This window comes from Haliotis rubra, unplaced genomic scaffold (assembly GCF_003918875.1).
Source record: "Haliotis rubra isolate DU_JTF1 unplaced genomic scaffold, ASM391887v1 Scf78, whole genome shotgun sequence".
NCBI lineage: Eukaryota > Metazoa > Mollusca > Gastropoda > Lepetellida > Haliotidae > Haliotis > Haliotis rubra.
In genome coordinates this window covers 2482224-2497267 of record NW_025767501.1, presented here as the reverse complement: position 1 = coordinate 2497267, position 15044 = coordinate 2482224, and the positions used below count along the sequence as shown (strand labels likewise).

At 41.3% G+C, this 15044-nt stretch overlaps 1 protein-coding gene across 1 annotated transcript in view; it reads left to right on the top strand.

Moving 5' to 3' along the window:
• The window catches only part of LOC124260882 (basal body-orientation factor 1-like), a 28910-nt gene that overhangs the window by 1745 nt on the left and 12121 nt on the right, over positions 1 to 15044 (top strand). Inside the window, 2 exon segments of the mRNA XM_046695206.1 lie at positions 1324 to 1447; positions 11561 to 11770. Of these exon segments, the coding sequence (XP_046551162.1) occupies positions 1324 to 1447; positions 11561 to 11770 (334 nt within the window).

The window sequence follows — 15044 nt, the reverse complement described above, 5'->3', positions numbered from 1 at the left end:
GATTGATCTAATGAATAATTTGAAGAAACATGTTACACAGCCAGTTTTATTGGAGGTGAAAGTGTTCTGTAGTGCATTCTCTGTGCAGAGGTGCATCGAAGTTCTAAATACGCTGCATATTTCTGCAAAATAAGCAAAAGATATTGCCAATATACTGTTAATATTTAAGTGAGTGGAATGTGTGAAAATATGGATAAAATGTAAAAGAAAACATACACAAGTTAACCTTTTCCGTGTTCATGCCTATGTTTCTTAACTGATATTTTTTACCAATTGAATGACAGGAACCACACCTATATGCAGTAAATAGTGCACAAATTATGACCTGAAACAGTATTTTCGACAACATAATTTTAAGAACTGGTCAATGCTGATTTATGAATTTCCAGTAGTGAATGAGTGAGTTTAGTTTTACTCAGCACTCAGCAATATTCCAGCTATATGACGGCAGTCTATAAATAATCCAGTCTGGACCAGACAGTCCAGTGATCAACAGCATAAGCATCGATCTGCGCAACTGGGATATGATGACATGTGTCAACCAGGGTTTTACATAACACGCGATTCCTGCGTATTTGATGCAACAATTTTGTAAATGACTCTCAAAATATTATCATACGAGTCAAGCTTGACGCAAGTTTTATGGGTGGCCCTCACAATTCAGTTCAATAAAATCAATTTGATAAGCAAAAATGATATTGTTCGATGATAGTTTGACTTTTACAAAGCTGTCAGATTGTTCCAGAGAACTCAGAGGAGACAGTATTCCTGGCTGTTTGAATTGAACAATGCTGTAGTTTCATTTTGTGGTGTGACATAGTTACATACAGAGAATGATTAACACAAAGAAATACTAAAATTTTCATGACTCCCAAATATTGAAAATGACTCCCAAAAATAAATATGGTGAGTCACCATGACTCCCATTTTTAAAAGTCTGTGTAAAACCCTGGTGTCAACCAAATGAGCGAGCCTGACCACCCGATCCAATTAGTTAACTCTTACGACAAGCATGGGTTCCTGAAGGCCAATTCTTAGTAAACCCGGATCATCAGGGGTGAGTTTCTAGTAGACTTGAGGGAGTAAATACTCCTTGTATCAAGTCACATCTTGAGTTTTGGCTTTCCTACTACACGATGCTGACATGATTTCGTTGGCATACTGTGAAAGTTTGCATCCAACTCACCACGCTTGCAGATTATTCTCAAACACAGACTCAAACAATTCTGAAACACTTAAAATAATGAAGTCCCACTTACTGTGTGATTTACTGCAGGATCTGCATTTGCATTTGTGTATTTTGAACTTGGTAATGTTTTGTAGGGACAATGCCAAACATTTGATGTTGGAGAATGACGCTCTGCAGACTCAGATGTTACAGACAGAGCAAGACACCATCGATGTCATCACCTACCTCAAGAAACAGGACCAGGACAAGGATACACAGGTAGGTAATTGTTGCAGTATACACGGAGGATACTAAACAGCCTTCCGTGGAATATCATTTTTATTAAACTTGTGAAAGCTTTGGTATCAAACTTGCTTTCACTCGTTTGATACCAAATCATTAACTCGGATAATAAATATGGTATTTCACAGAAGCTAGTTTAGTATTCTGTTTATTACCCTCCAACATAAATAGATAGAAACTGCCTACAGCGTGATGACTCTCAGTTTTCCGTGAGTCAAGCAAGGTCTAATTCCATTGTGACAGAAGTATTAGCATTGTGACGTCAAGACTGCATGTAGACCATTATACGTCCGCCATCACACGATGTTATTACACAATGTGTATTATCATTGTTGAATTATTAAACAGTGATATCTTCATCGGGTGAGTAATAAAAGAGTATGTTCCAGCCCTGTGATGAGGCCTGATAATGATATTGTTGTGGTTATACCTAATTTCATAATAGTGGTATAATTTCTAGGACATTAACAGATTGTATTTCATAATATCCTATAGGTTACACAACACCAAATATTTTCCCATTGATTTCAATAGTAACGACATATTTAAAAAAAAAAAATAACTAAGCCCTCAACTGCTATTACCTGTATATGTGTTTCTTAGTACAGGAGGCTAGACCAACCACAGTATGTGCAGAATGTCACCCGCTTGAAAATACCTGTTGTCACATTCAGCATAAGTGATCATGTTAAAATGGCAGCACTAAACATTGTCTGTTTAAATTACAGGATGGATGTAAATTTTAAAATAAACAAAAATCTTACACAAAGTCATCCAGTTACAGCTGTCAGATGTCAGATGTGTATCTGCACTCTAAGAAAACTGCTTGTTAAACTACAGATTGTGACTTAGTGTGGTACAAACTGTAAAGATCTCATTCATATTTGGGAGTTACATGGAAGAATGCTTTTCTTGGAAAGCTATGTAAGTAAGTTAAGCAGTGTTTCATGTGTGCTCTTTGTCAAGATCAGCAAGTACCACTGAAAGAAATGTGAGGATCAGTACTTTAAATTAGGGTCACAATAGAAGTCATTCTTTTCCCACAGAGGTTACTTGTCATATCTTCCTACAAAACCTCTGTTCTAATACGGCCCTTTCATGGTTCGAGTGTTCAGGATTCATGATTGGTTGCAATCAGATTTAGTTGTGCAATCAGCGATGTTGTTTCAAAAGTGATCATTCACAATGTCTCTGTAATTTCTGTATGCTTCGGGAAAACTAGAACCTCTTCTCCTGCACGATGCTCAAACGTTTCTTCTAGACAGAACTCAATCATGTAATAGTGGACCAATGGCGTCTACATCGCCCTCGTTGACAACAGACAAGCTAGCCATTAACAGACATCAGGGCTGGTAACTTCAAAGTGTTACCAGCCCCAAATGGATTTAACCTGACCGAATATGGTAAATTTAGTCAGATGTATGGAACATCTAAAATGTTTACCAGACCGTCGGGCTGGCTAGCTGTAAATTTAGACCTGGTGTCCGTCAGAAATCTAGCCTGTCTCGGGCGGTCGGACGGGCCTTATTTCATACACTGCCATTAAATGCCTTGTGTGTCACATCAACACATGTCCCCGGCAGAGGAGGGATATTTGTGGCCCCACATTTGTTTGTATTAGTCAAGCTGGATCTAAGTCAATGTAACATGTGTTTTGAGTGGATAGAAACAAGGGAGATAATTCGATTTTTTGCCGCCTGGGGATTTTACGAGAACCGGGAAATATGGCCGTATTAGAACAGAGGTTCGTAGGAAGATATGACAAGTAACCTCCCTGGGAAGAGAATGAATAGAAGTTAGAACCAGTGTGCCGTTCCACTAACCGATCTTAGCCCTATGCCAATCGTAAACCCCTAAAATCCCAATCTTAGCGTGACGTTACGATCGGCATACCGTTCCACTAACCAATCTTACCTAAGTCAATCGTAAAGTTAAGATTCAAAGTCTAAGTTGCTCATGACCAACTTAGGATAGCTAAAATCAATCGTAGAGAAACCAAAATGGTGGCTTTCCTATTCTATGTGAAAAATAAGAGCGAGCATTTCACCGTGAGCGTCCCCTAAATTCCCCCATGAAATGAATTTGTATATTTCTGTGATGTAAACAAACACTGCACTGAAGCCTTACAAATGTCAGGCCAGTCTGACCACTGTCGTCATGGGGAACACAACCGGCGTGTCGGTATAACACATTTGTACAACAGTATTGCAACGTCATGGTTAAGAATAGGGACAGCCGTAAAAGTGAACAATGTTCTGAAGCAAAAGATACAAATATGTTTGATTTCACTGCATATTTGGTGTGGGATTCTAAAGGCAGGCCGGCGTGTTATTCAAGACCACGCCTTGTTTATTCTTATTGACAAGGTTAAGGCACATATTAAAAGCTCTGACACAATTGACATTTTAAAGTCCAGACTTAAAACCTGTTCTCTGTATATTACTTATAATCTCGGCTGTAAATATTCTCGAAAGTAAATTATCTTTACACAGCTTTGAGCATGCCCAAGGATGTGGAATAGGCACTATAAATATGCATTTATTATTATTATATTATGCTTGATACCCAGCGTTCACACGCACTTGCACCTGAAACCAAGGTGCTCACTACCCTAATATTTTGCTCTAGGTTTTTTCTCCACGTTTACACTTGGTTGGAAAAATACCCATGAAGGCCTGGGTTAGAATATTAAACTTCAATAACCCATGCCTGTCGAAGAGGCCACTAACGGGATCGGTTGGTCAGGCTTCGCTGACTTGGTTGACACATGTCTTTGGTTCCCATTTAGCGCAGATCGATGCTCATGCTGTTGATCATTGGATTGTCTGGTCCAGACTTCGAGTATTTATAAGCTAAGATACATAGCGCGTTCACTAACATGAACGCTCATGTTAGTGAACGCTATGCATCTTAGCTAGATTATTTACAGACCGCCGCCATATAGCTGGACTATTGCTGAGTGCGGCGTGAAATCTAAACTCACTTCGTAAACTACTTTCAATCATTTGCTAGACTATGCAAAGGGAGATAACTCGTGCCTCGCATTCCTGTATCTCTTGCACGAAAGAGTCTCGATCTAAGCTTGGATCGGATCGTAAGATCGGGACCGGCTATGATCGGCCTAAGATCGGTTAGTGGAACGGGTGTAACTTTTAGCTAAGACGATTGTAAAATTGGCGTAACTTGCTAAGATTGATCTTAGATAAGATCGGTTAGTGGAACAGCACCCAGGTCATTTTTTTTTTTAGGTCTGAGTATATCATCTGTGTCGCAGTATGTGAATATTTCAGCAATGTTTGTAGTATTACCTGTATATTGCAATACACATTTTCATGCCTTTACCATAATGTACAAGTGCAGATCTCAGAGCTCTGTTATCAGTATGTTGTCTACAGTGCCATGTACATATGTGTGTTTGTATCTTGTTTGTGTATTGCAATGTACATGAGTATGTCATCTGTATCACAATGTGTATATTTCAGCAATGTTATCTGTGTGTTGTTTATGTATTGCAATTCCTGAAACACAATTGACATGTATATTAGAGCTCTTTCCAGTATACTGTCCATATTGCAAGGTACATTTTTATCCAGTTTCGCAGTTTACATGTGTGTTACAATTTGAGCTCTGTCTCATGACAAACATGTCTAATTGAGCTCTGTCACCTGTGTGTTGTCTTCATTACAGTGTACATTTGTGGACCTGTCTCATGGCCAACATGTCTATTTGAGCTCCGTCACCTGTGTGTTGTCTTCATCGCAGTGAACATTTGTGAACCTTTCTCATGGCCAACATGTCTAATTGAGCTCCGTCACCTGTGTGTTGTCTTCATTACAGTGTACATTTGTGAACCTGTCTCATGACAAACATGTCTAATTGAGCTCCGTCACCTGTGTGTTGTCTTCATTACAGTGTACATTTGTGAACCTGTCTCATGGCCAACATGTCTATTTGAGCTCTGTCACCTGTGTGTTGTCTTCATTACAGTGTACATTTGTGAACCTGTCTCATGACAAACATGTCTATTTGACCTCTGTCACCTGTGTGTTGTCTTCATTACAGTGTACATTTGTGAACCTGTCTCATGGCCAACATGTCTAATTGAGCTCCGTCACCTGTGTGTTGTCTTCATTACAGTGTACATTTGTGAACCTGTCTCATGGCCAACATGTCTAATTGAGCTCCGTCACCTGTATGTTGTCTTCATCGCAGTGTACATTTGTGAACCTGTCTCATGGCCAACATGTCTAATTGAGCTCCGTCACCTGTGTGTTGTCTTCATTACAGTGTACATTTGTGAACCTGTCTCATGGCCAACATGTCTAATTGAGCTCCGTCACCTGTGTGTTGTCTTCATCGCAGTGAACATTTGTGGACCTGTCTCATGACAAACATGTCTATTTGAGCTCCGTCACCTGTGTGTTGTCTTCATCGCAGTGTACATTTGTGAACCTTTCTCATGACAAACATGTATATTTGAGCTCCGTCACCTGTGTGTTGTCTTCATCGCAGTGAACATTTGTGGACCTGTCTCATGACAAACATTTAAATTTCATGTCATAAACATAGTAGATGTGATATTGGTATCTTCATCATGATATCCGGAAGTAGGCCATATTTAAAGCTAGCGAAGTCTCGCTGTGCGAGATCTCGCGAGGCAAATTACCCATAAACCCTTCTTCATCATGGCCTCAATGTAGATAGACACGTGAGCCGGCCATTCCGTAAGTTTTGATCGTTTTCACTTGCATAGATTGGTATGAATAACTATTCTTCCATCAAAGGGTCCATACAGGACCTAGATGGTATACCTAAGCAGAAAAATGTGCCCGTAGAGGCATACATCTGCAACCGATGATATGTCGAAAAACCACGTGGATGGTTTGGGCAAGTCCCATCAACCCCAACCATCGGGTCGGGACAACAAGCGAGACTTGGGGTTGGATAGCCACTCTAATCAGCACAAAGCGTGCTCGAATTTAGCGCCGCGGGTGGCTTCTGCTTCTGACTTTGAGTCAGATTCAGGATCAGAATCTTCCCCTCGGCGATGTAAGCTCGGACCCGAATCTTCACGTTGAGTCTGCTTTCTTAATCAGCGTGGGGATAAAGGGGTCGTTCGTCAAAACCGGTAATCAATAAAACAGGAACAATAGAGACTTTTCGATGATTACGTCCCCTTCTCGTTAGCTGATGCCAAAGACCCATCAGAATGGTGTCTCCCGCGATACTCTCTCGACAGACTCAGAGAAATTTCTCTGTCTTCTGCCAGGATTCCAAACTAGAAGAAAATATTCTAGAGGATCTCCCTGTCCTTCAGAGGAATGTCTTCAGACACCTTCTCTGGATCCATATCTGGACGACCTCTTTGAGGCTAAGGAAAGTCGATTAGAAAAAAGTTTGACCAATCCCTTCAATTTATTCAAAAGCGGATTCTGAATTCCATGGGGCCTCTATGTCACCTGTGGCATAACCTTGATAAGATCCGCAGAGAGGTGAATCCCCATGATTTAGACATCTTTGAGCTGTTGGAATTGGTAGAAAACCACCTGTCTTATCGGTCAGGCTAATGTCTCCATGAATTACAACAGAAGGCTAAACATTCTGGCTAAACTTTCTAAGGATGTCAAGAAGGCTAAAGCGTCTCATTCTCAAGCATGACACAGCCTTGTCAGAGGCTAAGGGCAGACTCTTCGGAGATGCCTTTTATGGCGTCATGCTGAAGGAGGTAAAAGCGTAAGACCAAAGCCAAATTGATATTTGATGCTGAGAGGCGTTCAGCTCTCGCAGACCTACTTTCAGACACCAAGGGCCCAGTCACCCTGATAGACAGCCCTTTCAGAGAATGCCCTCAGGAGGAAGACTATCTACTGGGGCACATTCCATCAAGCCCTCCTTCAACAGAGGTTTCAGAGGCAACTCTTCCAGAGGCAGAGGAAGAGCCGGTCAGTCCGGTCGAATCGCAGACTCTCTTATATCAGGTGGGTCAAATGTCAGCAACGTCTGTTCCCACAATGCTCCTCCTTCCTCAATGCTACATCTACAGGTTATCCCAGCAATTCTAGAGCTAAACCTGGATCTTCTGTTTTACAAGGAATCCCTCATAGGGGGTCGTCTGGTACACTTTTTAAAAAACTGGCAAAAGATCACTTCAGATCCATGGATACTTCAGACAGTTTCGGGTTTCGAGATTCCTCTGTTGTCAAAACCTATTCAGAATCGGCGTGTTTCAACCAAAACTAAAGCTCACAAGACAGTTAGCCTTGAGCCAGGAGATCCAATCAATGCTTTGCAAACATGTGATAGAGGTTGTTCCCCAGTCTGCTTCGATGGACTCGGATCAGTTTCTAAGTCCTATGTTCATGGTTCCCAAGAAGGATGGAGGGCAGAGGCCAATCATAAATCTCAAGGCCCTCAATGCTCACATTCCTTACAAACACTTCAAGTTGGAAGGACTACATCTTCTAAGGGACTTGATCCGCATAAAGGGACTACCTTTGCAAGCTGGATCTGAAGGATGCTTACTTCAGCGTCCCAATGGCACCCACATGAAAAAGCTACTCCGCTTCTCTTGGAAGGGTGTTCTGTATCAGTTCGATGCATGCCATTTGGACTTGCCCCAGCTCCAAGAGCATTCACAAAACTTCTTAGCCCAGTGGTAAGTTTGGCGGCGCGAGCAGGCATCCGCTTGATTATATACCTGGGCGATATCTTGTGTATAAGCGGAATCGCCGACCCTGCTGAGTCAACACAGGGACACCCTCATCTTTCTCCTCCAGTCCCTAGGCTTTGTCATAAACTGGAAGAAATCAGTTCTGTCACCAACCCAGTCGATCACTTTCCTGGGGTTTCAGATAAACACAGTGGATCGTACTCTGATCTTACCAGAGGAGAAGGTAGAGAACATTGTAGCAACCTGTCGTCACATGATGAGAAAGAAACAGGTAAGGATTAGACAACTGGCAAGTTTGATAGGAAAACTGTCAGCTACAATGAGAGCAATCTTACCCGCTCAACTGCATTGTGCGTTACCTGCAGATGCATTGAGCAGGGGCTTTTAGTTCTCAGAGCTACTGAGTCAATGATTACACTGCCTTCGGTTTGTCTGGAGGAACTGAAGTGGTGGATGACCAACCTCACCAATTTCAGCGGGGAAGCCAATCATGGCAGCTCATCCAGATGTAATTCTCCAGACAGATGCATCAAAAAGGGATGGGGAGCAATACCGCGGCCAGAGATCAACAGGAGGCCGCTGGTCAGAGATAGAGCAGAGTATGCACATAAATGTTCTAGAGCTGAAGGCAATTCATCTGGCACTCTTGACCTTTTGCAAGGGGATCAAAGATCAATCTATTTTGGTCCAAGTGGACAATCAGACAGCCATGGCTTATGTGAACCCGATTTGGGGCACAAAATCAGTCAGTCTGTTGCAGATCACAAAGCAGATATGGGGTTTCTGTCTCCAGAACCGTCTGTTCTTAACAGCAGTCTATCTGCCAGGGGTAGAGAACATTCATGCGGACTGGGAGTCTCGCCACTTCAAGCGACTTCGGCGATTGGATGCTCAATCCAATCATCTTTGCTCAATGCAACCAGATACTGGGTCCCTTCTCAATGGACCTTTTGCATCGAGACTGACTTTCCAAATGAAGCCTTTCTGCAGCTGGAGGCCAGACCCCTTGCACAATCAACAGATCGTTTCTAGTGAATTGGAACCAGGGGATTCCTTATGCCTTTCCCCGTTCTCACTGATAGGCAGGTGTCTGTGGAAGATCCGAAAGGACAAAGCGGAGCTGGTCTTAATAACTCCAGTGTGGCAAGGTCAGTCCTGGTATCCACTCCTCTTGGAGATGGCGGTCACAAAGCCAATCCTCCTCCCACAGATGAGGGATCTGTTAAACTCCCATAAAACCTGCCTCATCCACTGATAGAAAACAACACTCTGGTGTTAGCGGCATGGAAGGTTTCAGGCGTAGCATCAAGACCAGAGGGAATTTCAGAGGCGACTACACAGCTGCTCTCCTGCCAATGGCGACCGGCACACAAAGGCTTACAATGCTTCCTGGAATAGGTGGACTGGCTGGTGCAATCAACGGGGTTTTGATCCCTTTTCAGCCTCTGTGGAGTCTATCTTAGACTTTCTCACTCACTTGTACCACGAGAATAGTCAGTACAGGACCATAAATACAGCTAGATCAGCTTTGTCTGCTTTTCACCCCACTATCGAGGGCTATAATGTGGGTCAGCACCCACTGGTCAGGAAATTAATGTCAGGGATTTTTAATCAGAATCCTCCTCAGCCCAGATACTCAGTGGCCTGGGATGTAGATTTGGTGCTGCAATATTTGAAAAAATTGAAAGATAATATCTTTTTGTCGGATAAAAACTTGTCTGGGAAGTTGACAATGCTTCTGATGCTAACCTCTGCTAGCAGGTCTTCAGAGTTATCTTCCCTGGATATCAGACACATGGTAGACAGGGGCACTGAAGTAGAATTTACCCTGATTAAACCAACCAAGGTGACTAAGACAGGAACAAAACCTCATCCCTTGAGTTTCAGTGCCTATGAGAAGGACCCTGCACTCTGTGTAGTTCGATGCCTTAGAGTGTGCTTAGAGCGCACAGAACCTTGGAGAGATGAATGTAGGTCTAGCCTTCTCTTGAGCTATGTGAAACCGCATAAACCGGTTTCATCCCCAAGTATTGCAAGATGGGTGACAAATCTTATGAAGCGAGGTGGTATATTGACACTTCACACTACAAAGCTCATTCTGTCAGAGGAGCTAGTGCTTCAAAGGCATTTGCCAAAGGTGCTTCTGTCACAGACATTTTGAAGTTGGGAAACTGGACCAAGGCCTCTACTTTCAGAACCTTTTATCTGAGAAATACTATCAGCAGTGGCAACTGCTTGTCAAAGATACTTGACACTACCGGGCTTTGAACTACCAATATCACATCTACTATGTTTATGACATGAAATTGGAAATTTCACAAGCACACGTAGTGTGTAAAGTGAAATTATAATTTCATTAGTAAACATAGTAGATGTGATATTCCCCTACCCTGTCTCCCACCCTGAATTGCCTAGATTGTTTGGCATTTCTCAGAGTTATTGCATTGCTAAGATTTAACTTCATTCCAGGAAACATTTTGAATTTATGTCAATCTTAATGGATTTTAATATTTTACAGTTTTGGATTGATCTGAGTGATTCAACCAAGTCATAGCTGATAATGCTATGCTCTTTACTTACAGTTGAGTGCTGTGGGTCTGGACTACAGCCGGAGCTGGCCAGGAAGAGGAGGCTCCACTGGATGACTTGTGGCCACTGACCCCATCTAGGGTTTTTCCGTTTGAAGTTCTAATTCAATAGATCTGTATGATCTGATTAAATGTTTTTCCTTTACTCTGTGTTCTTTTCTAATTTCGTCCCTTATGAAGAAGGGTTTATGGGTAATTTGCCTCGCGAGATCTCGCACAGCGAGACTTCGCTAGCTTTAAATATGGCCTACTTCCGGATATCATGATGAAGATACCAATATCACATCTACTATGTTTACTAATGAAATTATAATTTCACTTTACACACTACGTGTGCTTGTGAAATTTCCAATTTTAACTGCTCTGTCACCAATATGTTGTCTTCACCACAGTGTACATTTGTGAACCTGTCTCATGGCCAACATGTCTATTTTAACTGCTCTGTCACCTGTATGTAGTCTTCACCGCAGTGTACATTTGTGGACCTTTCTCATGACAAACATTTATATTTTAACTGCTCTGTCACCAATATGTTGTCCTCACCGCAGTGTACATTTGTGAACCTGTCTCATGACAAACATTTATATTTTAACTGCTCTGTCACCAATATGTTGTCCTCACCGCAGTGTACGTTTGTGAACCTGTCTCATGACAAACATGTATATTTGAGCTCCGTCACCTGTATGTAGTCTATATTACTCGTCTATGATGTCAGTTTTGCAGTGTGTGTGTAAGTTGTCCAAATAACTTTGTATTCATGTATGCCATTATTCAGATATATCTGTTCTAGTTATTAGTATATCATCTGTAGTACAACTGTATATATTTCAGCTGGAACGTCTGCAACAGCAGATGCGAGACATGAAGAAGGAGCATCGCAAGGAGAAGGAGGTGATTGTGGAAGACTTCAGCAAGCAGATCAATGAGCTGGAGGAGAAGTTGGGGGAGAAGATGCGTGAGGTGGAGCTCATGCAGTCAGAACTGAAGATGGTCAAGGAGTTCCGGCGGCGGCGGGGTCAGATGCAGAAGGAGCTGGATGAGGTATGTCAGTCAAGATATCTGTCATCTGTTTTCAGCTTCATTTGACCCAGATTATTACAGAGACAGATTAATTACAGAATAGTACAAACTAACATTTCTGTCATCAGAAACTTTGCCGTGCTCAATATTCCCCTTTCATCAGTACCATATCAGTACTCACCAAATTCATAACATCCAAGAATTCTCCCCTAACACTAAATTTCCTTTTTTGCAGAAACTTGTCTGAATCCACAGGTTGACTTGAATAAAGATAAAAAAAAATTAAAATCCAATGATTGTGTAGTCCTTCCTTATGGTCCACCAAATGCTCTCCATGAAAGTTATCTAAGACCCCATTGGAAGTGTGGGGAATACCTTGTAATTTTCCTGTGGCTCACATGTTCACATTTGTGAAATTTCCACTTTCTTCAAAGGTTTGGCTATTCATTTCTCTATTATAATGAGTAAATCTTAAGGATCTAGATTCATCTCAGCTTCCCAATCTGGTACAAAAGACTTGTGTGATGCCTATGGTAAACTAATGCTCCCACAAGATCCACATTCTGACTGCTGGGGATGTTTGGCCACACCATGTTCTTTTGTATCTCACTATGAAGCTTGTCAAACTCTTTCCCCTGAAGCCTTTGAGAAATATGCATTGGTTATAAAAAGATCAAGTAAAAAAGTTACTGAAAAAACCTGGACTCCTACACCTGCAAAAATCCCCCTTGAGTCCGGATAGATTTCAGACAAACAGTGGAACTTGGGGGAGCCAGTAATAAGGGAGATATGTTCATCGCCTATATATGCTATGAAGGAGGCCCTCTTCGCAGCACTGAAGCCATTCTTGGAATTTTTCTCTTTCTTGCCCCCATCTAAGAAACCCCTTAAGCAAAGTCAAAGTCCAGGGCACTGTCAGCAACTATGACATCATTTGAGCTTAGGCATGGAGGATCACACCACTACTAGAACACTTATGAAGAGAACCCACTAGATGTACAGACTGTACAGGCACCAGGGATTGGGAGGATTTAGTGATATCCTCTACCAGCTCTTCACATGCTACAGCAGAACATATTTTCTAGAGAGAGATCACTCTTGGAGAGCTACCATGAAACTACATGTACCACACAAGCCACATGGACCACATGGACCTGAAGATCCATTCAGAAGTCTCTCCAAAAAGATCAGCTAGTCAGAGCTCAGACTGCATGAGCCACACGGACATCAGGGAACACATGGGCTGAACAGACTAAGATTTTGTTATCTGACCACAAGGATAAAAGGTCTCATTCCATGGAGTTCTACACAGGCCGAGACTCAGCTGAGCAGGAGTATAAATCATTATATGGTCTGGAACTTAGAGCAGATGTATCAGATCATAGTTCAGCCAGATATATGTTTGCACATAAACTGGGGGCAATCAATGTAGTTTTCCCTGATGCCATGACACCTGTTTTTTCATCAGGAGGAATTTGCTTCAGAAATGCAGTGGCCAGATGCACCTATATTTAATATCCGTTGTGTACTTTTACAAAAATCTCCTTCGATTCAATTCATTTCATAAGCTGTACGCATTCTTCTCCAAGGGAGATAATTCTGTTTTGTGTTCTCACATGTTTTGATTTGATGTGCTTCGGACCCTGATTTTGACACTCAAGTATATAAAAGGTGTGTTATTATTTACAAAGCTATTTAATTTTCATATTACACATGTCCAGTAATATAAGCTATATTCAAAGTGCTAGGCATTTCATTTTCTAATAATGTTAAAGTGTATTTTTCATGTTAGAAGTGTAAAACTCGCATTCAAATGTAACATTGACTGCGGCTACTAAATTTACCTCTGTTTGATTGTTTTGCAGTCAATCTAATAGAATCTCCTTGTACTAAGGCAATGAACTTGACTATAATCTACAAGAAATGAATAGAAGTATATGAAGATTCTGTATTGTCGTTCTTGAAGTGATGTTTTGAAACCAAGAAACCAAGAAACCAACATCCGGACTAAGAGGAAGCTCTCACAATCATCCTTTCAGGCAAAGATTATTAAGGATCTGGAACTCAAATCACACTTGTCTTAATAATCTCGACCCACTGGGAAGGAATTAACTGGAAAAGTCACCTTATTTGGATAAATAGTTCCAAGAATGTTGTGGTGGAGTTAAAAAACAGGAACCAAATAGGAACAGAACACTGTGGTGGGGGATATTGATGACCATGTCTTCTTGTTCAAATTTTTTTTATCTTAGATATATACTACCCATCAAAAGTTTAGACTCACTAGTGTAAATGTAGCCACTTACTTCAGTCAACTGTTCTAAACTAGATTTTGCAATATATCCCTTACTGATTAAAGGTACTGTTTACACATAAACTGAGGTATTGTAAAACAAATTTGTAACGTTGAATAGATTATTGTCATGAGTTCAATAAATGATGAAACTCAGTGAAAATTGGTGAATTCTTAACAAAACTACACACCAAAACGCAACTGTTCACATGCACGATATTTGCACATGCTTTTCAGCAATTTGATGCATTATCCTCATGCAATTCATCTGCATAAGGTTTGCAGTTGGTTCCCCCAAGTTAGTGGAGAAATTCATCTTCGATGTATTCACATATTTATACATTACATATAGTGAGTGCTTTAAGTGAGTCTTAACTTTTGATGGGTAGTATAGTTGCATACTTTAATACATTCAAGATGATTTCCTTTACATTTTCCAGTTAATAATAATAATAATAAATGGATATTTCTTATGCGCCATAGTCCATCCAGAGCATGCTCAAAGCGCTACATATAAAAAGAGTCACTAGAGTTCAAGAGGAAGATATGACAATTCGTCAAAATGACCATGAGAATATTTCGCAGTTATAGGTTGTAGACTTTTTTGAAGAGTAAGGTTTTGAGTCCCGATTTGAATGCTTCTAAGGATGAAGCATTTTGTATGGGAGTAGGAAGACTGTTCCATAGGGTTGGTGCTGCAAATTTGAATGATCTATGGCCAAAGTGTTTGAGACGAACTTGGGGAACTGAGAGAAGATGTTGATTCTGGGAGCGGAGAGAACGGGCAGGCATATATGTTGACAACATCTCAGAGAGGTATGGAGGAGCTAGGCCGTGTTTGCAGCGGAAAACAAGAGTGCAGATCTTGAAATGAATTCTGGCTTCAACCGGCAGTCAATGCAGACTCTGGAGGATTGGGGTTATGTGAGTCCATTTGGATGTTTTAGTGACAACTCTGGTGGCAGCATTTTGAAGTTTTTGAAGTCTGAAGAGAAGATCATT